The sequence below is a fragment of the Theropithecus gelada genome, chromosome 6 (assembly GCF_003255815.1).
Source record: "Theropithecus gelada isolate Dixy chromosome 6, Tgel_1.0, whole genome shotgun sequence".
Classification (NCBI taxonomy): Eukaryota; Metazoa; Chordata; class Mammalia; order Primates; family Cercopithecidae; genus Theropithecus; species Theropithecus gelada.
The window spans coordinates 129,050,406-129,078,043 of NC_037673.1; the positions used below are offsets into that span (position 1 = coordinate 129,050,406).

The 27,638-nt window shown below is 51.5% G+C and overlaps 2 protein-coding genes across 5 annotated transcripts; both read left to right on the forward strand.

Moving 5' to 3' along the window:
* Positions 1 to 221: 221 nt before the first annotated feature.
* IL13 (interleukin 13) lies at positions 222 to 5,082 on the forward strand. 3 transcript variants are annotated; one of them, XM_025388531.1, is made up of 5 exons: positions 222 to 619; positions 1,055 to 1,234; positions 3,395 to 3,448; positions 3,697 to 3,801; positions 4,148 to 5,082. In XM_025388531.1, exons 3-5 carry the CDS (start codon positions 3,416 to 3,418, stop codon positions 4,253 to 4,255), a joined length of 246 nt encoding a protein of 81 aa, XP_025244316.1. In that variant the 5' UTR covers positions 222 to 619; positions 1,055 to 1,234; positions 3,395 to 3,415; the 3' UTR covers positions 4,256 to 5,082. The 3 variants fall into 3 exon arrangements, with proteins under 3 accessions (XP_025244316.1, XP_025244318.1, XP_025244315.1); XM_025388533.1 differs by lacking the exon at positions 1,055 to 1,234 and adding an exon at positions 2,261 to 2,330; XM_025388530.1 differs by lacking the exons at positions 222 to 619; positions 1,055 to 1,234 and adding an exon at positions 2,149 to 2,330.
* A 13,213-nt stretch (positions 5,083 to 18,295) lies between these two features.
* IL4 (interleukin 4) lies at positions 18,296 to 26,775 on the forward strand. Of its 2 annotated transcripts, XM_025388467.1 has the most exons (4): positions 18,296 to 18,497; positions 18,770 to 18,817; positions 23,967 to 24,143; positions 26,583 to 26,775. In XM_025388467.1, exons 1-4 carry the CDS (start codon positions 18,363 to 18,365, stop codon positions 26,682 to 26,684), a joined length of 462 nt encoding a protein of 153 aa, XP_025244252.1. In that variant the 5' UTR covers positions 18,296 to 18,362; the 3' UTR covers positions 26,685 to 26,775. The 2 variants fall into 2 exon arrangements, with proteins under 2 accessions (XP_025244252.1, XP_025244253.1); XM_025388468.1 differs by lacking the exon at positions 18,770 to 18,817 and having other exon boundaries at positions 18,298 to 18,497.
* Positions 26,776 to 27,638: the final 863 nt, after the last annotated feature.

Genomic DNA, 27,638 nt, shown 5'->3' on the forward strand with positions numbered 1-27,638 from the left:
GCTCCACTGATAATCTAGAAACAAGCAACAGACCCTCTGATGTAGCCATCTGGGCCGCGCCTCTCCGCACGGCCCGGCACGCCTCGGTCCGCGGAGACCACCCTCGAGGGCAGGTGCTGCCGCTCGGCCGGGCCCGCAGGATCCCTCGGCCTGATACGGCCGGTGCTGGAGGAGCACGTGTGCGCCTCGGCCCCTCCGCCGCTCCCGCCCTCGCCGGTGCGCACTGGTGCACGGGGCGCCGCGGGCCCAGGTGTCCAGCTGGCCCCTGCCCTGCCTGGCGCTGGGACCACCACTTCCACTTTTGCCGCCCCCTCGCCAGCCTCCGTAGCTTCCAGACAGGCCGGTCTGCGCGCCCACCCCTGCTTCCCGCACCGGCCACCGCCGGAGGCCGTGGAGGAGGGCCCGGCCGCGCAGATCCCGCTTATCGGGCCTATCTCCTGTTACATAAGGCCACTCCCCTATCTCCGCGGGCCATCGCCGCCGCAACCGCCGCGCCAGCGCCTTCTCCCACGCGCGGGGGCGCGCCTGCCCACCGCTCCCGGCTGGGCTTTTGGTAGCCGTGGGGGTTACGGGGGCGTTGACTCATCCGGGCGGGGCACCGGGAGTTGCACAGCCCAGGGTAGTTCCCCGCTGCTTCCCCCATGATGGAGACCCTATGGGAGATGCCATGGACTCTCTACTACAGGTTAGGAAACAGGCCCGTAGAGGGGTCACACAGCCAAGTAGCGGCACTCCAGGCACTGGGGGCCCTCGAGGGGAAGGGGCAGACTTTTGGGAGTCAGGGCCAGCAGCTGGGCTGGGAAGCTTCGAGTGTGGACAGAGAGGGTGGGAATGATATTCCCTGTGGGAAGAGAGGGTGAGCAAGCTTGGGATGCCTCTGGGCGGGAATCCAGCATCCCTTGTGGCACAGGTCATAAGCACACCCTTGTGAGGAGGTTGAGCCCCATTGAGGACAGGACGGAGGGAGCCTGAGCAGGCAGAGAGGGGGGCTGGGGAGGCGCTGGCTCGGGGAGGAAGTGGGTAAAGGAGAAATCTTGACATCAACACCCAACAGGCAAATGCCGTGGCCTCTGTTGTGGGGGTTTCTGGAGGACTTCTAGGAAAATGAGGGAAGAGCAGGAAAAGGCGACATGGCTGCAGGGGCCAGGCCCAGGAGCCGCCCCTCCACAGCACTCATTCTGCAGAAGGGAAACTTGAGGCCCCCAGACGGCAGGGGTTGATCCTGCAGAGACTGGTGAGCAAACGGGATCACCCCAAGTCCCAGTGGCACTAGGAACACTTATAATCTCTGGCCTGAACTAAGGCTGCCAGCCTGGCCCGGTTAAGAGTTTCCCAGCAGGATGGCCCGTGCACTTTACATTAAAGGGGCCAGACACTGGTGCACACTACTCCCAGCCACTCTGGAAGCTGAGGTGGGGGGATCGCTTAAGTCCAGGAGTTGGAGGCCAACCTAGGCAGGTAACATAGTGAGATCCCATCTCCAAAAAAACAAAAAACACCAAAAAAGGTCCCAGGAAGACCTCTGAACCTGTCTGGATCGCTCAGTGGAGACCTGGAAATCTGACTTTTGACAGTCCCTCCCACAGTGGGGCCAAGGAGGAATTAGGCAAGCCAAAAGAAGTGAACTTTACTCTTCTATTGCCTGTTTGAATTTTGTATCCAAGCAAGTATTACTTAAGTAATTTAAAAGACTGGTTTATTAAAAAAGTAAAACTCCCCGAATTCCCATAGCTGGTAGACTGTGGCCACAGCCACAGTGCACTATCTGCCCAGCACTTCCGGTGACACAAAAGGGTCTGAGGACAGGAGCTCAGAGTTGGGTCAGCTGTCCAGGTACTCAGGGTTGTCACAGGCAAAACTGCTGGAACTCAGGGCAGCATTGCAGATGCCATGCCGCTCTCAGGGTCCCTTGCCTGCCGCTGGAATTAAACCCACCCAGATCTTGGAAACTCTGCCCTGGACCCTTCTCAATAAGTCCACGAGAAATCAAACTCTTTCCTTTATGCGACACTGGATTTTCCACAAAGTAAAATCAAGATGAGTAAAGATGTGGTTTCTAGATAGTGCCTGAAAAAGCAGAGACCATGGTGTCAGGCGTCACCACTTGGGCCTATAAAAGCTGCCACAAGACGCCAAGGCCACAAGCCACCCAGCCTATGCGTCCGCTCCTCAATCCTCTCCTGTTGGCACTGGGCCTCATGGCGCTCTTGTTGACCATGGTCATTGCTCTCACTTGCCTCGGCGGCTTTGCCTCCCCAAGCCCTGTGCCTCCCTCTACAGCCCTCAGGGAGCTCATTGAGGAGCTGGTCAACATCACCCAGAACCAGAAGGTGAGTGTCGGCTAGCCAGGGTCTTAGCTATGAGGGCTCCAGGGCGGGTGATTCCCAGGATGAGGTAATGAGCAGGCTGGGCTTGGATCCTAAGATGCCTATGGGTCAGGAAGAATCCCCATGGACCAAGGCCTGGCCCAGCCATGAGAGAGAGAGGAGCTGGGCTGGGGGGCTCAGCAGTGTGGATGGACCTATGAAGGGGTCTGGCAGAGTCCCCAGGGGCTCCCTGCTCTCCTGGCCTGGCCTTGTCCGCCACTGCCAGCTCCTACTCGGCCATTCCTGAACACAGGACAGCAGAGAAGGGCCAGCACCCTCCCAGAACCATGTGGCATTTGCCAGCTGGATTTTGACCATAATAATGCAGCCATTCTCCCCAGCACCGTAATAGGCCTGCCCTTACAGGAGGATTTGTGAGTAGAGTCCACTCCTTGCCTCACTAGTAACAGCTCACATGTCTTGAGCGCTGCTTACACCAGGCCTGAAACACGTGCTTTATGTGTCATTTCATCACTGCCAGCCACCTCAAGAGGCAGGTACAATGAACCCATTCTGCTAAGGTTCAGTGAGGTTAAGTGACAGAGGCTGGATTCAAGCCAGGCCTGGCCAACACCAGAGTGCCCATGCTCCTAACTGCAATGTTCCCTGACAATCAGAAGGCAGGGCATTTAATACACCAGACCCCCACTGCCTCCCATCTGATTTGTCTTGGTCAACAGTGGCCCAGGCCACCACTACTTCACTCATCCCCACCCTGGCCCTTTCCACAGGCCCCTGTCCTCTTGCCCTGACTATGGCAAGCCTCGCATGCAGCTTGTCCCTTACTAGTGGTGTCACTCAATTTTTTTTTTTTTTAATTCCAAGACCCTATACATGGGTCCTCACCCCCACGCTCGCTGTTCAAAGCAGAAAACGAAGCTCAGGAACGCTGAGGGGCTGCCAGGCCTGCCTCTGCGCCACACGAGGGATGCGTGTGGGGCCTGTGCTGGTGCAGACCTGGCCTGGGCTGGCAGGGCAGGCCCACGACCCCTGCCAGCACTCTGCTCACTGTCACTTTGTTCCCGCAGGCCCCGCTCTGCAATGGCAGCATGGTGTGGAGCATCAACCTGACAGCTGGCGTGGTAAGGACCTTCAGGTGCAGGGAGGATGGGGCAGAGGCTCCAGGCCTTGGGCCCGTCTTCTCTGAGACTCCCTTCCATGGCTGGGGTTCCAAGCAAGCTTCAAGCGCTCTCCTCCCTCCCCCAATAATCTGGGCCCTTCCCAACACCCAGACTCATCTGCACCAGGCATATCAGCCCCATCTTCCTGCAGACTCACAAAAGGCAGCCACCCCAGCAGGGCCTGACCCCTCAGTGTCCCCTCTCCACAGTACTGTGCAGCCCTGGAATCCCTGATCAACGTGTCAGGCTGCAGTGCCATCGAGAAGACCCAGAGGATGCTGAACGGATTCTGCCCGCACAAGGTCTCAGCTGGGGTAAGGTGCCCCCCAACCTCCCACCCCCACCCTGCACCCCCTCCTGCCAACCCTGGGCTCACTGAAGGGAAGCTGGCTGAATACCCAAGGTGTGTGTCTACCCAGGGCTGGGGCCATTGTGGCAGCAGGGACATGGCCTTCGGGATTTACAGGACCTGGGCTCAAGGGCTCCTGACTCCTACCTGGGCCTCAATGTCCACATCTGTACAGTAGAGGTACTAACAGTACTCACCTCATGGGGACTTCCGTGAGGACTGAATGAGACAGTCCCTGGAAAGCCCCTGGTTTGTGCGGGCCGTTCTGCCCTCTGGCGTCCCACTCACGCGCTGGCCTCTTTGTCTTGCAGCAGTTTTCCAGCTTGCGTGTCCGAGACACCAAAATCGAGGTGGCCCAGTTTGTAAAGGATCTGCTCTTACATTTAAAGAAACTTTTTCGCGAGGGACAGTTCAACTGAAACATCGAAAGCACCATTATTTGCAGAGACAGGACCTGACTATTGAAGTTGCAGATTCATTTTTCTTTCTGTTGTCAAAAGTGTCTTGGGGAGGTGGGGAAGAGGGTTAGGGAGGGGGTAAAATTCCTTAGCTTAGACCTCAGCCTGTGCTGCCTGTCTTCAGCCTAGCCGACCCCAGCCTTCCCCTTGCCCAGGGCTCAGCCTGGTGGGCCTCCTCTGTCCAGGGCCCTGAGCTCAGTGGATCCAGGGATGACGCGTCCCTACACCCCTCCCCTGCCCTAGAGCACACTGTAGCATTACAGTGGGTGCCCCCCTTGCCAGACATGTGGTGGGAGAGGTACCCACTTCACACACAGGCAACTGAGGCAGAGAGCAGCTCAGGCACATTTCTTCTTGGCCTTATTTATTTTTGTGTGTTATTTAAATGAGTGTGTTTGTCAGCGTTGGGGACTGGGAAAGACTGTGGCTGCTGGCACTTGGAGCCAAGGGTTCAGAGACTCAGGGCCCCAGCACTAAAGCAGTGGACACCAGGAGTCCCTGGTAATAAGTACTGTGTACAGAATTCTGCTACCTCACTGGGGTCCTGGGGCCTCGAAGCCTCATCCGAGGCAGGGTCAGGAGAGGAGCAGAACAGCTGCTCCTGTCTGCCAGCCAGCAGCCAGCTCTCAGCCAACGAGTAATTTATTGTTTTTCCTTGTATTTAAATATTAAATATGTTAGCAAAGAGTTAATAATATATAGAAGGGTACCTTGAACACTGGGGGAGGGGACATTGAACAAGTTGTTTCATTGACTATCAAACTGAAGCCAGAAATAAAGTTGGTGACGAATAGGCCTGATGGTATTTGTCTTTCATTTTGGCCTTTGGGGACACTGGTGGGTGGTCTGAAGACTCTGAGGAGCTCTTTGGGAGGCTGGCGGGTTGGAGGAGGGGACTGGGATGGATTACAGTGAGGATGGGGTGCAGTGACCTGGCTGAAAGCAAGCTAGCTCCTGGGGGTGGGGACATGGCCTGAAGGAAGCCCCACCTTCTGTCTGCCGTGCCAGCGAGGACGGAGAGACTTGGGCCAGGCTGTCAGGGTTCAAGGAGGGCATGAAGAGCAGACGGAGACCCAGGAAGTCTCACGATCACATCTCCTGAGGACTGGCCAGCTGTGTCTGGCACCACCCACACATTCATGTCTCCCTCACAACCCAGGAGGCCGATGAGAACTGTGAGGCTCAGAGAGCGTGGGTGGTTTGCCTAAGGTCACATAGCTACTTCCTCACTGGGATCCTGGGGCCTCAGAGCTCATCTGAGGTAAAGAAGCAAAGCTGGGATTGGGGCCCAAAACTCACTTTAACTCCAAAGCCCACACACTTAACCACCCTGCCTATTTCTGTCCAAATGTCACCTGTCCTGAATGGAGTTTTTCCCTCTGTAAGATTGTCATCAACCTGTTTGGGCCATCTCACTGACACGGAGTTCCCTACTATTTTTGAGAGGCAGCCCATTGCCTTTCTGGACAGCTCTCACCATTAAGGTGCACACACACACTGCCTCTGTGAACAGGGCTCTGGCTAGGCCACTCCTCAGCAGCTCTTGTTGCTTCTCCCTTGGCCCTGGCCAGCAGCTGGAGTGCAGAGACCAGCAGGCCTTACCAAGCCACAGCTCCAGGCCATGCCCGTCAGCAACGTTTTTCATTGTGACTCTCTGGGAGGTGCCCAGGGCAGAGGGTGGCTCCAGGATGGGATGCCTTTGCAGTGGGTGATAGTCATCAAGGACCAGTCTCAAACTTGTAGTGGCAGGCAGGCGCCCTCCCTGGGGAGCCCAGAGCCCCACGAGGACACCACAGTGATGCTCAGAAGTCCCTGAAGGCAGCTGCCCTCTGCTGCTCACGGCTGTGTCATTCACGCAACAGCAGAGGACATGGCAGGGAGTTGACCAGGGGGCTGATGATGGCAGTCAGCTACTCCAGAACCACTCACTTTCCCCAGGGAGAGGCAAGGGAAGAAGGCAAACCCGACAGTGCAGGGGCAGGGGACACTTGGCCCAGAGGAGAGAAGACTGTGGGGGTGAAGAGGGTGGTGGTGCAAGAACTGGGTCTCCAGCAGGCTGTCCCGGGCAGGGGACAGGACCAGCTCTCTGGTGCCAAGCCTATTAAGTCCTGTCACATGTGCTGAGGGAATACCTGCAGGGGACCACCACAGCAGACACCTGGGCTAGTGACAACCAAGACACCACATGCACTCCAGGTTGAGCCCCAGAAAGAACTCTGTAGACACAACACAGGGTCTGCTGCGGAGAGCTGTATGTCCTCCCTCGGGAGGGCCTCCCCTCTGGAGGTGAGCAGCGGCTGCTTCCGCGGAGGGTGGGAGAGTCTCGGAAGCCAGAGGAGGTGGGTGGGATTCAGGGTCTCGGCATTCTGAGTCTAGGGTTTAAGGCTGGAAGGATATTTATGGAGGGCAATGACTTTGTAAACAGGACCTAGCAATCCATCTCCCATCTTTGACCCATGTCCTCTCTGCCAGCCAAAGTATTGCCCTGCCTATCCAGAAAGAAGATGGAAACCCTTCCAGTGAAATTCCACGTGACTCCTTCAAGAACAAAGACTGGAATTGAGACTGATGTGGGGCAGAGTTCCTCGGGATCCTCCAAGGCCCTGCTCTGAGCCACACATTCAGGATGGCCTGCGAGGCAGGTGCACAGTGCGGACGGCCAATGGCCGTCCCGGGCCCCACCACTAGGAGTCTGCAGCTTGCCACTTCCTCAGCCACTGTGGAGCTCCTGTCTCTCACACCTTCCAGGCTGCCCCCCAGGAAGGGGGCCTGTGGTCACTGGCAGTGCGCCCTGTGCTGGAGAGGGCATGGGGCTCTCCAGCTATGAGGGACGCCTTACGGAGCCACAGAACCGAGCTGCAGCTGGTGGCGACAGGGAGAGGGCCCTGTCAGGAACGAGAAAGGAAGAGAGAACAAGGTAGGTAAGTGTCAGTGGCTGCAACTGTGGCTGGGAACCTCCCTCCCGGGGGACTGACCCCTGGCGGTGTTTGCTGGGAGTTTTCTCTAACCACGTGGCCTAAGTTCTTTCATAAACAAGGCAAGCCCTCAGCAGGGCTCAGAGAGAAGGGGGTTGAAAAGGGAGAAGAGTGCTTGGTGAGTGGGAGGAAGACGCTGACCATGGGGCCCAGGTCGGGGAGCCCCTTGGCACCTCGGGAACCCCAGCCCAGGAGGTTTCACTGGAAGAGGGGCTGGGCTTAAGTGAGAAGTGAGATACACGCGAGTTTCCGGTGAACCAAACACCTCAGTTTGCTGCTCAGATGAGGTGTCAGAAAACACTCCCAGTCACTTGGCGGGTTTCTCCGAGGCTGGCCCCCTGTCCCGCGCAGGACGAGAAGGAGCAGGCCCCAGGGGGACCAGGCCCATCTCTTATTTCCTTGTGACAGAGGCAGCAGCTTGAAGCCTGGACTTCATCTGGCCCAGCGGCTTATCACTTTTTCATTATGGTCAAAGAGAAACGTCTTCTGCTTATGATCTTCATCTAGCTGGTCCATGGTAACACACTGCAAACCTGTTCCCCGCTTCGCCTGCCTCCCTTCTAAGGAGGCCCGGCTGGGGCCAGGCTGACTATGTTCCAGACAGGACTGCCTGGCCAGGGACACGCTGGTCAGCTCCTATCTGGCCTTTCTAGGGGTCCAAGCTGGGGTCAGGACTGGTGCTGTCTCCTCAGCTGCCCTCCCCCACACTCATAAAGCCCCATTATCTTCATTCATTTCTCAGCTCCACCCAAAAGCAAGAGGGCAAGGGTTTGCAACAAACTTTCCCAGATCAACTGATTTCTCGGCAGCAAGGGCGGGCCCCATGACAAAGCCATTTGAAATCCCAGAAGCAATTTTCTACTTACGACCTCACTTTCTGTTGCTGTCTCTCCCTTCCCCTCCACTATACCTTTTCTTGTGGAAAGTGATTCTCTCACAGTGTCGTTCAGAAACACCCCCAGCCATGTGCTGCCTGCCCGGGTAGACGCTGCTGTGTGGTCAGAGGTGACGCAGGCACCAAAATTAAATATAGCAACTCTTGTCAGCTCCGCTCTCTGCATCACTACGGACAAGCGTGCAGGGGCCGGCACCACTTCCCCAAACCCTCAAGGGAGGAAGGCCTGAGCCACCCATGGCATCCCCTGTAGACCCACAGCCCGATGGCCTGTTGGCCACATGGTCCATGACTCCCTGCCCAGCCCAGGACCCTGTGCCAGAGGAGCTGTGGTGATGCCACATTGGAAAAAGCAATTTTTATTTACTCTTCTTTCTTCTGATCTGTTCCCACATTTTCTATAATGAGCATGCATTCATTTTCCAATGGGAGACAAAGATAAATTTCATTTTAAAAAAGCAAAAAGAACATGAACGTGATGTCTGCATCATGGAGGGAATGTACCGAGACAGGCTGGTGAGGAGACCTGGCTGCAGCATTCCCCCGCTGGACCAGCACCAGCACCCCTCAGACCAGCCTAAGTCCTCCCTCAGGAGCTGGCCCCCTCAGGAGAGGAGGGGGGGGTCTGCAGGGGCCTGCAAGGCAGCCCCTCAGCCAGGCAGGCCTGGCACTGCAACTCCCACGGGCTGGCACTCTTGGACCCATCAGATCTTGCATTGTCAAAGACAGAGGAAGGTGCTGCCTTCTTGGGGGTCTTCACCAGGCCCTGGCCTGCCAGGGCACAGGAGCCAGTGGGAGTGGGAAGGGAAAGGGTGGGCCGCCCATCTAGCTCTGAGGCTGAAGTGACATTAACACTATAGGGACAGATGGCGCATTCCTGCAGCCTCCTCAGCAGCTCTGCCTCTCTTGGGAAAAGGACCTTCCACCTGCTTCTGAAAGGCAAGAGAAGCCAGCGGCCTGCAGAGCTACTTCCCCACAGCTCTGCAAAGCAGTCTATACCACTGCCTGCCTGCCTCAGCTCCCTCCTCCCCTCGGTCCCTGTGCCCTTGGATGAGGCCCTCCATGTGACTGTGCTCTGGGTCCCATCCCTTCCCCTCTCAGGGACACAGGCAGAACATACAGCTTAGGGTGAAACCAGCCCTGGCTTCAAGCCCCAGCTGTATCCCTGACTTCTAGTGTTGTTACTTCAGCCACATCTCAGTGACTCCGCGGAAATGGAGCTCCACTCATTCATTCGACAAGTATGGATTGAGGCCTGGCCTGGGTGTCAGACCCTGTTCTAGGTGCTGGGGGTCCACTAAATAAAACAAGGTTGCTTCTAGCAGGGAGACAGACTAAGCCAACAAGAGAGCACTCAGTGTGTTGGGCGGTGGTAACCACTACCGAGGGAGACAGAACAGACCGGGGCTGCACGGCAGGGAGGGCGCCGTGTTACACGGGAAGGTTGGAGAAATCCTCCCCATGCAATACAATGAGAACTGAGATCGGGATGAAACAAGGGGAGGGGACAGCCGTGCACAAATGGGAGCAAAGTAATAAAGGGAAAGGGAACTGCAGGTGCTAAGGTCTTGAGCAAGAGCAAGCTGGGGATGCCCTTCCCAGCACTCACGGGTGACCCTCGGGCTGGAGTAGGACCTGTGGCGAGGGCAGCAGGAGCCCAGCAGGACCTCAGAGGCCAGGACTAGGCTTCACTTTAAGTGGGATGGAGTGATGTGGTCTGACATGCATTTGTTTTTTTTGTTTTGTTTTTTTGTTTTGAGACGGAGTCTCGCTCTGTCACCCAGGCTGGAGTGCAGTGATGCAATCTTGGCTCACTGCAAGCTCCACCTCCTGGGTTCACGCCATTCTCCTGCCTCAGCCTCCCGAGTAGCTGGGACTACAGGCGCCTGCCGCCACACCCGGCTAATTTTTTGTATTTTTAGTAGAGATGGGGTTTCACCGTGTTAGCCAGGATGGTCTCGATCTCCTGACCTCGTGATCCGCCCGCCTCGGCCTCCCAAAGTACTGGGATTACAGGCGTGAGCCACTGCGCCCTGCCAGTCTGACTCACATTTTAACAAAGTCACCGTGGCTGCTGTGTGGAGAACGCAATGTGGGGGCGAGTGCGAAACAGGGAGATGAGCACCAAGGCTCCCGCAGAGATGCTGGTGGGGAGCAATGGTGCGTGTGGTAGTGGAGGACTGGAGAGGGGCGTGTGTGTAAGATACATGTATACATTATACTGCTACTGTATATATTATTTACTTAAATAGTATATTATAGAATGCATAAAGTATAGATATATAATATATAAATGTGCATATATGTTAATATTATTTATATCTGCTATGCAATTACATTTTTAAAATCTTCTATTACAGAAAATTTCAAATATACACAAAAGTCACTCCCAAGCATCCATTGCCCAGCGTCAACAATGAGCAACTCATGGCCAATTTTGTCAATTTTGTTCCATGTCTACCCCTGTCCCTTCCCCACCAACACCAATCCGAGATGTCACATCAGTGAAGGGAGAGGCTTTGGGATGGCCTGGAGGTGAGTGTGTGAGGTGTTCCTGTGTTGTGTGTGAACAACTGCAAGGACGGAGCTGCCACTCACTGAGCTGGGGCAGCCTGTGCTGATTGTGTCCCATTCAGAACACAGCTGTCAACCACCGATGCAGCCTGCAGCCCAACACAGCTGCCCTCCCAGATGCCCATACCGAGTTCCACCTCATCTGGCCCCTTCCTGTGCCCCCACTGCACTCAGACATTTCATGAGGTCACTGATTATCAACTCATCACTCTGTGCAGCAACGTGTGTCTTTCCTTATCTAGCCTCACCTACGAGGAACATCGCTGCCACTGACCACTGCTCCTCCTCTCTGGGCCTCTCTCACGCCAGGACTCTGCGCCCTGCATCATCACCTTCCAGCGTCATGGGAGTCCCCTGGCTCATTTCTTGTCCCCTGTCTTCTCTCACCCCCTGGCCATATTGTTAGGTCAACAGGAACAGAGGAGAGCCAGGGTGACACCATTTTAAAATCGACTCCATCTTAAAACTAGCTAGGCATATTAAGATATTAACTAGCTTGCCAGTCACCACCCATGGTCATGAGATGTTTATGCCAAGGAAACAGTTTAGTCATGCCCGCAAGGACAAAATCCCACAACAGCAGAATGTCCGGGTGTCCTGATGTCTCATAACAGTATATGCTTTCAAGATAGTTACAGTAATGCATTGATGTACTTACTCACTAAAAGGCCAAGGATAAAACGTTCTTTAAATCAACAAAGTACTACATTTTGTGACACTGTCAGCCCATCCACACACAGACATAACTAAGCTTGGCTTTTGTATAGACAAGACCCCTATGTAAGAAAAACTTTTAGCAGATGAGGCATTCCTGCTCGTGCTTTCTGAGGATACCCTACTCTGAGTTGCTTTCAATAAACCATCCCTTCTTTACTGCACTCCACGCCTCGCCTTGAATTCCTTCCTGTGTGAGATCCAAGAACCCTCTCTCGGGGTCTGAACCAGGACCCCTTTTTCCAGCAACACTGTGTTCTTCCCCGCAGCTTAATCAACCTCCATGTCTACTGCCTGCAGGCTGGACCCTCCCCGGTGCTCAGAGCATAGCCCGCAGCAGCCCCTTAGCTGGTGGCTCCCACCTGCCGCCTGCCCTCCTCCCCTGCCTCCTCCCCAAGCCAGAGACCTGGGGCCACCTGCGACCTCCTGCTCTCCCTCACCCCCACATTCAGTCACTTCCAAGTGCTATTAATGATGATGGTCGTGGTGATGGTGATAGATGGCATTTTCTGAGGGCTTGCGACATGTCAGTCACCACACCAAACACTTCATATTTGTCACCTTCTATAGTATTCCCTTGCCCCTGTAATCAGCCCAGTTTTACAGAGAAGCCTGGACAGGGGAACTTTTCCAAGGTAACCCAGAGCTGGGATTCAGAACCAGCCAGGTCCCGTGGGCACCAGGACACCAGGTCTTAACCTGGACACTGCGCTGGGACAAATGACTCAAGAGCCCATAGCTCTCCCTGCCACCGTCCCACCTGATTCAGGCCAGCTGCCTCTGTCACGGGTGCCTGCAGTGCTCTGGCTGGGTCCCCTCAGCCCATGCTCCCCTCCTGGGAGCCCTCTCTTCAGTGCCCCCGGGGCCTTCCACTGGCTGTCCCCTGCCTGCACTTACCCCACCCTGCAGCCCCTGCTCCTGGCTAAAGCCTGCTCATCCCTAACTCTGCTTAAGTGCCCCTCCCTCAGAGAAGTCTCATGTTTTTCCATGACAAAGCCTGTGGGGGTTGGAAAGCACTCTCCTGGGTGCTGACCTGCAGGACTGACAGAAGAGGAGAGAGGTGAGATTCACCTGACTCAAGGACCACAGGAATGGCTGGGACAGCAAGCATCAATGGACGAGGTCCATGGAGACTGGGCTGCATTGCGCGACCTGCATTCCTTTCTCGGAGTTGAGTGCCGCGTTTCTGACTCCTTTGAGGCGAGCATCTGGCTTCTCCAATTAGATGAAGGCTGACAAGCTGTGAAGGGGAGGGCAGCAGACACCATGTACTTGGTCATTCAGACTGGGGGTGTCCTGGAGCAGACTCACGGTGTGGGGGTCAGGTGGGGGTGTCCTGGAGCAGACTCACGGTGTAGGGGGTCGGCAGAGGCAGCAACTTTGGGATCCCGGCACTACAGCCTCAGGGGTGGCTCACCGAGTGGGTCAGGTCTTTAGGGTTCCGGGCCCAGCCTGGAGCCTGCCCCTCCAGCCCTCCTGACATTCTTATAAGCACCTACTTTCCTGCATGAAATCCTTTCCTGACTAAAGCACCCACAGCTGTGTCTGTTCGCTGTAATGAATCCAGATACTAAAGCAGGCGGGCTGCAGTGTGAGGATGGCAACCCACCAGAAACAAGGACGGCAACTCAAAGACGGAGAAGGAGCACATCCAGGAGGAACCTGTGCGGAGGGCCCGTCTGGCCAGATCTCTACTGCCCTGTCCAGACTTGGGCTTGCCTAATAGATGAAGCATCATCAGTCATTCCAGCAACTCAAGATATGACCTGTCATCATCATCATAGCACTCACTGTGTGCCAGGCACTATTCTAAATACTTGAAAACTTCAGTGTATTCATTCCTCAGAGCAACTTCATGAGACAGGGACAGCTATGACCTCCATTTCACAGATGAGGCTGAGTAGCACGCCCAACGTCACACAGCCAGGAGGCACAGCAGCCAGGCCTGACAGACCACCTGGGCCCAGCGTCCACTCTCTTAGCCACCATGTGCTACAGCAGCCTCTGTTAACAGACCCCCTTTCTGGATGACCCATGCCAAGTACTTTCCATGGAACCGCTCACTTGCTCCTCACAAGGAAGAGTCACATTATTCCCATTTCACAGGTGAGAAAACCGAGACCCAGAGAGAGTTAATGATCTATCCATGGTCACAGAGTTGACAAGGGCTCGTTTGCTGGACTCCTAAGCCAGTGCTCATAACTGCTACGTTCCAGGGCCTGAAGGGAAAACTCTGCATCCACAGAGGAGCCAGCGCCGGTTCTCAGCTCTCACACAGAGAAGGGGAAGGGGCCTGTGACCCACACACCCAGAGACAGCACAGTCTTCAACCTCCCTCCTGAACTTTGGTGCCCGTCCCACCACACCCTACCAAGACACTGCCCATGGCCCTGCAGGCTCGGAGACTCCTTCGCAGTGGTTGTGGTGGAGATCACTGCCCTCCTCTGTCATTGCCCTGACAATGCAGGCACCCACCTTCCCCATCTCTACCCACGTGCCGCGCCTGCCATGGTGCTGTCCCTGCAGGTGAGGATGGCCCATCCCCTACTTCTGCCCTCTGGGGAGACCCCTGGTCACTCTCGAATGTTCTGGACAGTTTATCCTTTCACCTTTGGCCCCACTCCACCATTGACACAAACAAAACAAGCTGGATTCTGCTTCTGAGCTAAAGCTGCCCACCTAATATTCCCTTTTCACTCACCAGCTCTGCCCTCAGAGCCTCAAGCCCAGGTTCTGCCCATTAGTGGGTGCTTAGAAAAACACCAGATGGACACATAAATGGCTGTTCCACTGCCCGCCAGACACTCCAGAATCCTGCCCTCCCCACCAGCTCCCCTTCTGCACCCCCGACTCTCCTTGAGAACCTGTTTGGCAGAAGCCCTCCAGCAAGTCTGCAACTTGACGAGCTCCCTCCTGTGTTAACTGGAACCGCTGCTCTACTTCATTCCACATAATAGTTCATCGGATTCAAAGTCCCCACCTGCCTTGGAAGCAACCACCTGCCCTTCTCATAACTCTCCCCCAGTGTGTGCAGCGAAGAACCAACTTTACCCAAGAAGTCTGGCCTTTGTCCTAGCTCTTGGGAGGTCCCACCAGCTACAAACCCTTGGAGTAAAGAATGTGGCTAGTCCTTGTCACCAGTTCCCAGGAGGTAGCCCCAAATTCCTAGGGATTTCCCAAGTGATAGGAGTATCTTATTATTCATGGTGGACCCTGACAGTTTATGCCAGTGAAGTGACTCATGGTGGGCCCTAGGTAGTTTTTGCTGACAATATGACCATGGAGGGGCTGGCCACGCCACTGAGGTTTTGTGATATCAGCCTGGCCTCCTGGAAGGAAATCTGGAAGATGAGTTCAACCCAGTGGCCAGTGATTCCATCAACCACACCTACATGATGAGACTCAAATAAAAACTCTGGACCCCAAAGCTCAAGTGAGCCTACATGCTTGGAAATACTCAGCATTTTGTCACACGTCAAAGTGCTGAGCAGGTGATGCCTCTGATGCCACAGGGGGAAGACAATGAGAGTTTTGTGTTTGGGCCCCTCCTCCATCTCGCCCCTGTGTCTCCTCTTTTGGCTGGTTCTGATTTGAATGCTTTTGTTATGATAAAACTGTGGCCTTATGTACAGCACTCTCCTGAGTTCTGTCAGTTATCCTAGTGAATTCTGGAACCTGAGGGATAGTGGAAACTCCCAGATTTGCAGCCAGTCAGTCAGCAGTGAGGGTGGGCTGGGGACCCCTGAATGTGCAGCTGGCAACTGAAGTGAGGGCAGTGTTGTGGGGGACCATACCCCTCACCTGTGAGGTGTGGCTCATTGCAGGTGCTTTGGCATCTGAAGCCACTGCATTTAGTTTGGTAACTCTGCTGCCCAGTCCCAATGGAAGGATCCTAAATATGGTCTAACGACCTTCCTGATAAAATTATCCAGATTCTCTCCTTCACAGAACTTGAGGCACTGCGATAAGATCCAAAACTATATATACACAGTGGAATACTACACAGCCTTAAAAAAGAAGGAAACCCTGTCATTCACCACAACATGGATGAACCTGTAGGACATTATGCTAAGTGAAAAAAGTCAGACACAGATAGACAAATACCACATGATCTCACACATATGTGAAATCAAAAAAAGTCACACTCAGGGAGGCAGAGAGTAGGATGATGGTCACCAGGGGCTGGGAGGGTGGTGATCAGGAAGATGTTGGTCAAAGGATATAAAATTTCAGTTGGGAGGAATAAGTTCAAGAGAGCCACTGTACAACATGGTGACAACAGTTGATAACAATGTTTTGTATACTTAAAAATCATGAAGAGAGGCCAGGTGCAGTGGCTCACCCCTGTAATCCCAGCACTTTGGGAGGCCAAGGCGGGTAGATCACCTGAGGTCAGGAGTTCGAGACCAGCCTGGCCAACATGGTGAAACCCTGTCTCTATTAAAAATACAAAAATTAGCTGGGCGTGGTGGCAGGCACCTGTAATCCCAGCTATTCGGGAGGCTGAGGCAGGAGAATCGCTTGAACCCAGGAGGTGGAGGTTGCAGTGAGCCGAGATCGCGCCATCACACTCCAGTCTGGGCAACAGAGTGAAACTCCACCTCAAAATAAGTAAACACATAAATCACAAAGACAGTAGATTTTAAATGTTCTTACCAACAATAAATATGTGAAGTACTGTATAATTAGCTTGATGTAGCAATTCCATAACATATGCACATTTTAAAACATTATATCATACAGCTTAAATATATAGGCAATATTTATTTGTCAATTTAATAATAATAATGAGGGAAGAAAAGATCCAAAACAGAGGCAAAACCTTGGCCAGGCATGGTGGTTCATGCCTATAATCCCAGCACTTTGGGAGGCTGAGGTGGGTGGATCATTTTGAGGCCAGGACTTTGACACCAGCCTGCCCAACATGGTGAAACCCGGTCTCTATTTAAAAAATAAATAAATAAATAAATACAGATATTAGCCAGGCGTGGTGGCATATACCTGTAATCCCAGCTACTCGGGAAGCTGAGGCTGGAGGATGCCTTGAGCCCAGGAGTTCAAGGCTGCAGTAAGCTATGATCACCACTGCACTCCAGCCTGGGTGACAGAGTGTGGCGGCCGGGGGAGTGGGGGAGGGGGTCGGGGGGGTGGAAGAGAGGCAAAACTTTAGCAACACACCTTTTTAGATGATCTTCCATAAGAAATTCATAGGGAGGCCCAGGCATGGTGGCTCATGCCTGTAATCCCAACACTTTGGGAGACAGAGGCGGGCGGATCACGAGGTCAGGAGATCAAGACCACCCTGGCTAACACGGTGAAACCCCATCTCTACTAAAAATACAACAAATTAGCCAGACGTGGTGGCGGGTGACTGTAGTCCCAGCAACTCGAGAGGCTGAGGCAGGAGAACGGTGTGAACCCAGGAGGCAGAGCTTGGAGTGAGCTGAGACTGCGCCACTGCACTCCAGCCTGGGTGACAGAGCGAGACTGTCTCAAAAAAAAAAAAAAAAGGAAATTCATAGTGAAAAGAAGGTCAGAGACCAAGGGAAGGGAAGGTTCCGGGAGAAAAGCAGGGGACAGGCAGGGCCCAATAATCCTGCTGCCCATGAGCCCTTACTGGGAGGCTGGGTGGGCTGTGCACAGGGCCCAGGCACCTGAGTGAATGGCGGGATCCTTACGTTCACGGCTGGGGTGAGGCAATGAGCACCTTATTGTGTCCACATGAATTCAATAAAAAACAAGCAGGGCGGGTGGTGGGGCACTGACAAGGAGAGCTGATTTGTAAGTTGATAAGACTGTAGCTATTTTTCCTAATTAGCTGAAGATATGTTTAGGTTCCATTCAAAAAGTGGGCATTCCTGGCCAGGCATGGTGGCTCACACCTGTAATCTCGGAGCTTTGGGAGACCGAGGTAGGAGGATCACTTGAGCCCAGGAATTTGAGATGAGCCTAGGCAACATAGTGAGACTCTTATCTCTACCAAAAAATAAAAATAAAAATTAGCCAGGCATGGTGTGGTGGCACGCACCTGCTACTCGGGAGGGCTGAAGTGGGAGGATCACTTGAGCCTGGGAGGTCGAGGCTGCAGTGAGCCCTGATCACAACACTGCATTCCAGCCTGGGTGACAGAGTGAGACCCTGTCTCAGAAAAAAAAAAAAAAAAAAAAAAAAAAAAGTTATTCCTGAAACCTCAGAATAGACTTACCTTGCCAAGGGCTTCCTTATGGGTAAGAACCTTATGGACCTGCTGGGACCCAAACTAGGCCTCACCTGATGTGGCCTGTCCTTCTCCAAACACCTAAACTTGGGAGAACATTGTCCCCCAGTGCTGGGGCAGGAGAGTCTGCCTGTTATTCTCCCTCTACGCAGAGAAAGAGCCCCAGATCAGCTTTTCCACGACAGGACAGTTTCCAAGATACCACCTGTACTTGGAAGAAGCCAGGTTAAAATACTTTTCAAGTCAAACTTTCTTGATATTACTCTATCTTTCCCCAGGAGGACTGCATTACAACAAATTCGGACACCTGTGGCCTCTCCCTTCTATGCAAAGCAAAAAGCCAGCAGCAGCCCCAAGCTGATAAGATTAATCTAAAGAGCAAATTATGGTGTAATTTCCTATGCTGAAACTTTGTAGTTAATTTTTTTTAAAAAGGTTTCATTTTCCTATTGGTCTGATTTCACAGGAACATTTTACCTGTTTGTGAGGCATTTTTTCTCCTGGAAGAGAGGTGCTGATTGGCCCCAAGTGACTGACAATCTGGTGTAACGAAAATTTCCAATGTAAACTCATTTTCCCTCGGTTTCAGCAATTTTAAATCTATATATAGAGATATCTTTGTCAGCATTGCATCGTTAGCTTCTCCTGATAAACTAATTGTCTCACATTGTCATTGCAAATTGACACCTATTAATGGGTCTCACCTCCCAACTGCTTCCCCCTCTGTTCTTCCTGCTAGCATGTGCCGGCAACTTTGCCCACGGACACAACTGCCATATCGCCTTACGGGAGATCATCGAAACTCTGAACAGCCTCACAGAGCAGAAGGTGAGTACCTATCTGGCACCATCTCTCCAGATGTTCTGGTGATGCTGTCAGTATTTCTAGGCCATGAAAACGTTAACAGTTGCTAGAGAAGTTGGAACTGGTGGTTGGTGGCAGCCCGGGGCACACAGCCAGGCTTCCCCTGTCACTCTTTTTTCTGAGGGTTTGTAGGAAGTTTCCTCAGTTGGAGGGAGTGAGAGATGCTCATCAAGGACTGCTCTGTCCAGTTGGAGGTTAACTCTGTCTCTTGCTCTCTCATTTCTGCCTGGACCAAGACTCTGTGCACCAAGTTGACCATAACGGACATCCTTGCTGCCTCCAAGGTAAGAAGCCGTCCCACGGTCTGTTTTAGCAAATGGGGAGATCCATCCCCAAGTGTCTGAATAAGAAACCTGTCTAATGGAAAACAAGCGGGCCCAAATTAACTCTAAGGTGTTAGATGTTTTCAAAGAACGAGAAGTCTGATTTTTACTCTTAAGTGTGTTTTGGTCTTTCTGGTTTCACTTGATTTAGATGTGTAATAGAAAGCTTACATGCTATAGTCCTGACTCAGATCCTGGTCAAAGAAAAGCCCTCTTGGGTTTTACTTAGCTTTGGCATAGTGCCTGGAACGTAGGAGGCACTCAATAAATGCCTGTTGAATGGGAGAATTTTTCTGGCCCATACATTTCTGAAAAACCAAATACTCTCACAGAAACAGATATTGAGATGACAGGTTGAGGGAGCTTTCATTTTGTCTAAGAGACTTCCTATGGCAACAGAAAAGGTATCACCAGAGCCCCTCCTCTTCCACAGCCTGGCCACCTAACAGCCCTCTGGGTTCCAGGGCTGGCGGTCCAGGGCTCCTCAGCTTGCTCTGGCGGGCCGAATTCCCGTCCAGCTCGGTCCGGAACCATCCTGCTGGGCAGCGTCCAGCACATCCCTGCTTCCGGTTGCCTGGGCACCTCGCCTCTCTGCCTCCTGTGCTGCCTCACCCCCACCCCTCTATCTGTAGTGGGAGGAGATAGATTTGACAGCTGATAGTGCATTTTCTCTGACAAACACATGACTACAGCCGTATCAATAGTTTTGTGCATTTCAGTTCCTGTTTTCATGGAAACACACGGCTGAGAATGAAAGCCCCAAAGCCTCAATTTCACAGTGGGTCTCCTAACTACTGCTTTCCATGCGAACTAGGGGGATGATTTGGCCGGCAGTGAAGCCCTGTGTGTTGGGCAGGGTCACGCCCTGGCACCCAGGCCATAGAACAGGGCCCATCCTGCTTCATGAGGGAAACTGCTCTTCGGGCCTTTATCTGGACTATCTCATTCATTAAACGTTATCCCAGGAGTTCAATACAGGATGAGATTCCTGAAGGGTAAATCCACACTTTGTTTTTTTTTTTCTTTTGAGATAGGGTCTTGCTCTGTCACCCAGGCTAGAGTGCAGTGGTGCGATTTCAGCTCACAGCAGCCTCCACCTCCCAGGCTCAAGCTAACCTCCCACCTCAGCCTCCCAAGTAACTGGGATGACAGGTCTGCGCCACCACGCCTGGCTAATTTTTGTAGTAAAGATGGGGTCTTGCCATTTCATTTTGCCCAGGCTTGTCTTGAACTTCTGAGCTCAAGCAATCTGTCCACCTTGGCCTCCCAAAGTGCTGGGATTAGCCACTGCACCTGGACAACAGTTTGTGTGTGTGTGTGTGTGTGTGTGTATACACAAAATTTCTAAGTCCTTCCAACCGAGATGGCTCCTACTAGAAGCCAAGAGTCCACCGGGTTGAGCACTGGGTCTCTGGAGGCCTGTGGCACTGCTGAGAAGGCTCTAACAAAGCCAAGGGAAGGGCCACCTCACTAGAAGTCAGGCCTGGAGGAAGGGTGAGGGTTGAGGGCCTGGAGGTGAGACTGCCTATGGTTTTAGACCCCGCTCTGCCACTGACAGCTGTGTGGCTGGCCTTTGGCACATCTTCACACCTCTCTGCACCTCAGTTTCCACGTGTGAAGATACGAAAGTGATTCTGAAGGTGATTGCAAGGTTGATTGGAATCCAGTTCTTGAGTTAGTGGAAAGTGTTATTGTGAGATGATATAACCCTGATTAAAAGCAAGGACACGTTGCAGAGAAGCGATGATTCTAAGAAGGAGGTGCCCAGGTTGGAAAGGATCAAACCCTCCAGGATGCTGAGCCTGGGGCTATCCATCTGGGCTGTTTCTGGAAGACCTCCAGGCGCAGGCGAGGACACCACTGCCCTCCCGTCCTTAACTCCCCTCTTCACTCAGTCCTCACTCACCTCCCTCTCACACACACAGACATCTCCTAGAACAATCCCCACTGCCTGCCTTTACTCTTACCTGTCTCATTCGCCTTCCCCGAACTTCATCCTCCTGGAGTTCTCAATCTCACTCTTCTACTCTTTTCTTCCCCTCGAAGATTCAGCACTGCTTACTTACATGTTAAGATATTTCAGAACAGTGAAATGTTGCTATTTTCAAAAACCTACACAGGTGGTATGCAGAGGAAAAGGTACTTCTTTGTGTTCCCAAAGAAAACATCTTTCCAAAATCCAGCCTATTGATTTTATTTCTTCGGGGGGAACAAGAATTTTAGTATCTCTAAGTTGGGTAGCATTCTACTCTTGGCAGTTGCTGGAAAGAAGGCACTGATCTAGGTCCTGGGCTTCACAGGTAACACCTGTTGGGGTGTCTATGAAGTCAAGGCGGTCTGAGGAACAGCAAAGTGGGAAGAAGCAAGCTGGCTGGTCGATGAAGGGTTTCTTGGGTGGACGAGTAGATGGAGCTATTTCCTACTTACCAAAGAGAGCTAAAGTTCATAATTCTACAGAGAGTTCCATAATGAACCTCAAATATCTCTGTTTTTTGAAGGAGTTTCTCATATAGAGCACTAGCTGACTACCCTGGGCAGGATGGGAGATAATGAATGCAGTGCCAGTCGGGCTGGATTTGTATGGTCCTCAGTGAGGCTGGTCAAGAACCAAGTCAGAACTCTCACAGAGTCACTGCCACAGAAGAAATCTCCTAAGTGGCTGTTTCCTGACATTCCCGGGAGGGACAGACCTCCTTCTCAGTCACTCCCTAAGCAGTTCTGAACGGTGAGGTCAGCCAGGCTGTCAAAGTGCACTCCCTGAGCCACTGGCAGACACACTCAGCGGCCGGAGCTAGACAGGCAGGTAGAAGGAGTCCAGGGTCACAGCAGGGATGGAGTGTCGCCCCCTCGCTGCGATACCAGAGCAACTAAAACGTAAAGGCCTTGCACTAAAGCTGCCCTTAGGATGTATTCTTTTAAAGTTTTTCCATTTAATGCAGATTCTTTTCAATTCTTATTTTATCCTTGTTTCCTTTAGAAAGTCCTTTGAAAAATATCTTTAGAGGATTTTTTCCTATACTATGTGGCCATATATGGGTCAAAATTAAGTTTAATTTCCAGGCTCCAAGCCAGCATTTCAGAAAAATCTCACCAAGGTTTGTGGGAAAAGAAGCAAAGGCTTTTTGGCCTTCTTGAAGCTCACTGTTCCCTCTGCAGCAGCATGCATGTCTGCCCACCTCCAGACACTCAGGTAGCATCTGCCGCCCCCCACCAGCCCCTGTGTCCCCTCCACCTCGACTCGCCCACAAAGCACAGAGAGGTCTGTTTCTTGGCTCCAAGAGCCCAAAAATACTGACACACTCTTATATTTCCAACTAGAATCAGGAACCAGGAGTGACTCTCAGTCAGTTCATTAAGTAAATGTCTTTCCAACCGCTCTGCCCATGGGACGTCACGCCCCACAGAGGAAAGGGGAAGCTTCCGTAGCCTGGGATTCTGGTGCCTCAATCTGGGTCTAGATCTTCCTGAAAAAAAACGTTAAAATATGAACTGCATTCCTAGAATGTAGCCTATATAAATAAGAGATGAACACAAAGATTTAAATAGTTTACTCACTGCCACTTATTTACAGAAAGAGAAAGCTGCTGTAAATAAGGCAAATTACAATTGTAAAGGGGCCTGACAAATGACAGCACCACTATGCAATGCGTTTCTATGCAGCTCTCAAACCCATGTTCTCAAATACCACCGAAGGGCTTAGGAAATGCTTATAGTATATGCAAAGGGTAAAAAAGTTACAAACCAGTATCAACAGTTGATCCCTATTTTTAAAAGTGTTTTTTAAAGTGTGATGATATTTACCAAAATATTAACAGCAGTAGTTACCTCTGGCTGATGGGATGAGTGAATGTACTTTTGTTGAATATATAATTACCTTTATAGTAAATACACGTTACCTTGATCATCAGAAAAAAAAATGTAACTGTAAGAACTTGAAAGCTGCTTGGACAGTGCTGCTGATAGAAATCCCTGAGGATCTTGTCACTGTTCTGATTCAGAGGGTCTGGGTGGGGCAGGGGTGGTCTGAGATTCTGTATTCTAAGAAGCTCCCAGTGATGTCCATGATTCTGGTCATGGACCACACTTTTGAGTAGCAAGGGACCAGAGCATGTCAGGGGAGAGGCTGGGGATAGCTTTATCTCAACTGGATAAAGGAACTAGGCTCAAGCTAAGAACCCTCTCCAAGTTCTGCATCTTTGTTCTTCAGTGAAAAATGAGAGGACAGACCAGTTCAGACCGAGACAAAATCCCTCTCCTGGGTTCCCAATGACTTGTCTCCCTGTGCGTCCATTCCCTTCTCTAAGGTTAAGGGCCCCAGGAAGAGCCATATGGCCAGACCCTCACAGTTGCCAGCATTTCAGGGAGATTCTCACTCTGCACCATTTGGGGCCAAAAGGCCCCTTACAGAAACTCTGCCCAACGCTCAGCTCAATGGCACCTGCTCCCAGAGCCTCCCCTGATCTCCCAGGACACCTTTCCCCAATCTGTGGACTTATCTCTTGCTGCCTGGGGTAATGTCTTAGCTCCTCACTTGGACCATGTGCTGCTCTCCTCTCCCATGGGGAGGACCAAACGGATAGTGCTGCCCAAAGCAGCAGAGTCCAGGCCAAAGGATGTGCCCTCATTTATTCAACAGGCATGCAGGATTTCCAGGGAAAGCTGGATTTTAAAACCTTTGGGAACGAGAGCAGAACCTGACTGAGAGCTCATGTGGGCACTGTCCATAGCAGAATAGCTCATGGGGTATAGAGATACGGACGCGGAACGTGGGCTGTAGCAATAGATAGTCCTGCATTCTAGTCCCCACTGTGCCCTTTCCTTGTGGGGTGGCTTTATTCAGGTACCCTTTCAGCAAAATCCTCCAAGAGAAAGGAAACTGGGGGGTTCTGGGGAGAAGGCTGCTGCGTTTGCAATTGGGAGAGGTTGTTGACAGAGGTTTGTGTCTGTGGCAAGCAGCCTTCCTTCAGTGGAATACTTGAAGACAGGTCTGTAGTTGAGCAAACTCACCTCCATTTGTCCCTCTGAAAAGAAGAAATCACGAGGAAAAAATCTCTTTCCCATCCTCCAAATGGAGCTGGCACATGGCTATCTGTGGCATTTGTCTTTCCAGAACACAACTGAGAAGGAAACCTTCTGCAGGGCTGCGACTGTGCTCCGGCAGTTCTACAGCCACCATGAGAAGGACACTCGCTGCCTGGGTGCGACTGCACAGCAGTTCCACAGGCACAAGCAGCTGATCCGATTCCTGAAACGGCTCGACAGGAACCTCTGGGGCCTGGCGGGCTTGGTAAGCTGCACTGTATTCCTAGCAAGCTGGCAGCATGGCTCCTGGTGGACAGCAGCCTCACTTCTAAACACTCCTTAGGAGCTGCAGCACCCTTGGTCAACCCATTCATTCATTCACTCATTCACTAAGTATTTGCTGAAGTTCCGTAAGTGCTGGGTGCGGTTCTAGGTGCTGAGGACGTGTCACTAAAGACACGCAGGCCAAGTCCCTGTTCTCGTGGGATATTCTAGTGGGAGAGTTAGAAAAACAAACATGTAAAATGATGCCCAGTAGTGATACATGCTACAAAGAAAAACATAGGAATAAAGAACATAAGGGTCATGGCGGAGGGGGCTGACTTAGGAGCTGGTGACATTATCTGAGCAGATATTTGAATTAAGTGAGGGAGCAGGCCACATGACTAACTGGGGAGAGACCATTCCAGGCAGAAGGAGGAGCTATGCAAAGGCCTTAGGATGGAAATGAACTTCCTGTATTTGAAGACCAGTAGGAAGGCCAGTGTGGCTGGATCACAGTGAGTGAGGGGGAGTTTCTAGGACAGCAGATCACACAAGGCCTTGAGATTCCACCACGAGTATGGCAGGGAACACCTGCAGAGCTTTGGGCAGGGCAAAGACTGTACGATCTGATTTACGTGATTTAAAAGGGTCAGTCTGGCTACTGTGTGGTAAATAGGCTGAAAGGGGGAGGCATAGAAGCAAGATGGCCTGTTGGGAGGCAGTAAACCAGGCTAGAGATGATGGTGGCATGGACAGGATGGGAACAGTGAATAGATTTGGGATATGACTAAAAATAAAACCAGAAAGATTTGCTGACAGATCAGTTGTAAGGGGTAAGATACAGGGGAGGAAAAGATGACCTCTTCGTTCCTGCCTAAACCCCTCTGGCGATGGTTGGTACCGTTTATAGAGCGATGGAAGACTGGGGGCAAGGCAGGGCTGGAGGTTAAGCAGAAGATCAAGAGTTCAATTTTGTACATTGTACATGTAAGGTGGCTGTTGGACAGCCAAGTGAAGATGTTGAGAAGATGGTTAGAAAAGTCTGGAACTTAGGGGAGAGGTCAGAACTTGCAGTACAAAAAGGAGAGTCCTTAGATAGATGCTATTGAAAGTCTGAATGACAGAAAGGGAGAGATCAAAGGACTGAGCCTGAGATCAACACATGGAGGTCAGGAGAGGAGGATCCAGTAAAGGGGCCTGAGACTTCTCAGACCAGTGAGGCAGGAGAACACTGGAGAGTGGGCGGTATCCCAGGAGGCTGGTGAGGACACTCACGGAGGGAGGGTCGACTGTTTCAAATGTACTGAAAGGTCAGGTCAGGTGCGGACTGAGAAAGGCCCCTGGGTTTGACTGATGGAGGTCATGGGTGAGGCTGATGTAAATGGAGAAGCAGGAAGGAAAGTCCAGCTGGAGTGGGCTCACCGAGGATGGGGCCGTGAGAGAAGCCAAAGAAGGAACAGTGAGGGCAGAACACTCTTTGAAGGTGTTTAGCTATAAGGCTGCAGAGAAACTGAACCATGGCTGCAGGGCGGTTATGGGGTGAGGGAAGCTCTTTTAAGGTGGGGTGTATACCCAGCATGCTAATGCACCTGGGGGAACGGTCTGGTGGAGTAGGGAGAACTGAAGAGAGGAGAAAGAGGAGGAATCATTAGAGGGCAGAAGTCCTTGTGGCCCAGAGTGGGTGTTATCTAATATCGAGTGGAGGAATTAATTGGCTTTAGAAGAGAACAAGGACATGTATCCCTTCTTTGGGCCTATCACCTTGTAGACAATGGGATAGGTCACGGGATAGGAACTTGGCACAACACATGTTCTCTTTTAATTCTCTCCATTATCTTATGAAGCAGGCAAGTAGGCAAACAATTGTCCCGACTTTAAAAATAAACTGAAGCTTTTATAAATTAAGTAGTACGTTCTCAGCAATACAATTAATAAATGGTAGAGCTGAGATTCAAACTGAAGCAGTGGCCTGGGGGTAGCATCTGGAATCCTTCCCACCTTTAGGGCTGCTGTGCTGCAGTGCTGCTGTTTAATGACAGGAGGGCCACATGACTGAATCTCTCTCAGCAGTCCAGGCAGCCATGCAGAACGCCCAGTAGAGCACGGGCAGGTCTGAGCCAGCACCTTCAAGTTCCACCCTCTGAGCAAGCACCTAGCTGCAACACACCTCTCCAGAGACTGCACTCCCCGCCGCCCTGCCCACCCCAAAAGCAGATAGGTAATGGTATACAGTAACCATTTCTAGAAGTGTAAGTAGTATGCACCCAAAACAGGCAACACCTGCTGGCCTAGTGATAGAGACGACTCCCAGTCAGGCTAGACTGGAGGCCTTGGTTTGGTAAGTGTTCAGGTGGCAAGTACCAGAGTAGGCTTGATCAAGTAGACAGGCAGGCAAGACAAATGCTTACCAATGCAAGCTAATTAAATGCTTCTTTTGTAGAACTCCTGTCCTGTGAAGGAAGCCAGCCAGAGTACGTTGGAAGACTTCTTGGAAAGACTAAAGACGATCATGAAAGAGAAATATTCAAAGTGTCGGAGCTGAATATTTTAATTTATGAGTTTTTAATAGCTTTATTTTTTAAATATTTATATATTTATAACTCATCATAAAATAAAGTATATATAGAATCTAACAGCAATGGCATTTAAGGTATTGGGTATGTTTACTTGACAAATGAAATCATGGTTTGCAACTTTTAGGGAAATCAATTTAATTTACCAAGAGACTATAAATGCTGTGGGAGCAAAACAGGAAAGACCACTTCCCCCTCAAGGAGCTCCCTCTCGAGTTAGGGATATAATGCACAAGATAATTAAAGAATACAAGGCCACACAAGATGTAAGTAAGACACTGTGGGTCCATGAGTGCTACGGATTACCATATATTTCTGAACAGAAAAGGTATCAACTGGATGTCTAAAATGTTCTTCCCCCATTGGCACAAGGATTGTTATACTGAGTCTACAGAAAAAAAAGAAGTAATCCTTAGTACACCACATGGCTCTACAGTGAATGATATTTAAAGTCGTAATAATGTAAATTTTCTTGACTCTCAAGTCTTAAAACCAACCAATAGACAAAGCACAGAAGACTTGATGATGATTAGAGAACAGACTACAAATTGCTATCCAGGGAACAATATAAGAGCTATAGCTGGAAAAAGCTGGGAGGGGAAAGCAGAAGAAAAGAAAGAGAGGTGGGCACTGCTATCTCCAGCTTGCATGGAGAAGGGGGAGTTAAATAACACTGTCTACGGTGGATGGAACAAGAACACAAGGTTTAGGGATTTATCAAAATTACAAAGGTAATAGAAGAATGAAAAATAATTTACTATAAAAATTTGGAAGAGGTAGAATAAATTAGGTAAATTTTCTTTCTTCAATAGGGAAATAAATATACGATATCTAACATTGATAAAGCAAAAAACAGTTGGTAAAAGTGGTCACAGATTGACAGTTGTTGCAGCTGGGGATGTGTACAGGGGGTTGATTATACT

What these genes read in the sequence shown, in the direction of transcription:
- IL13 (XM_025388530.1), top strand. Translation starts at nt 2,157, where the DNA reads ATGCGTCCGCTCCTCAATCCTCTCCTGTTGGCACTGGGCCTCATGGCG. An exon ending in ACATCACCCAGAACCAGAAG is followed by an intron (nt 2,331 to 3,394) that starts GTGAGTGTCGGC and finishes TTGTTCCCGCAG; the next exon opens with GCCCCGCTCTGCAATGGCAG. An exon ending in TCAACCTGACAGCTGGCGTG is followed by an intron (nt 3,449 to 3,696) that starts GTAAGGACCTTC and finishes CCCTCTCCACAG; the next exon opens with TACTGTGCAGCCCTGGAATC.
- IL4 (XM_025388467.1), top strand. Translation starts at nt 18,363, where the DNA reads ATGGGTCTCACCTCCCAACTGCTTCCCCCTCTGTTCTTCCTGCTAGCA. An exon ending in ACAGCCTCACAGAGCAGAAG is followed by an intron (nt 18,498 to 18,769) that starts GTGAGTACCTAT and finishes GCCTGGACCAAG; the next exon opens with ACTCTGTGCACCAAGTTGAC. An exon ending in ACATCCTTGCTGCCTCCAAG is followed by an intron (nt 18,818 to 23,966) that starts GTAAGAAGCCGT and finishes TTGTCTTTCCAG; the next exon opens with AACACAACTGAGAAGGAAAC.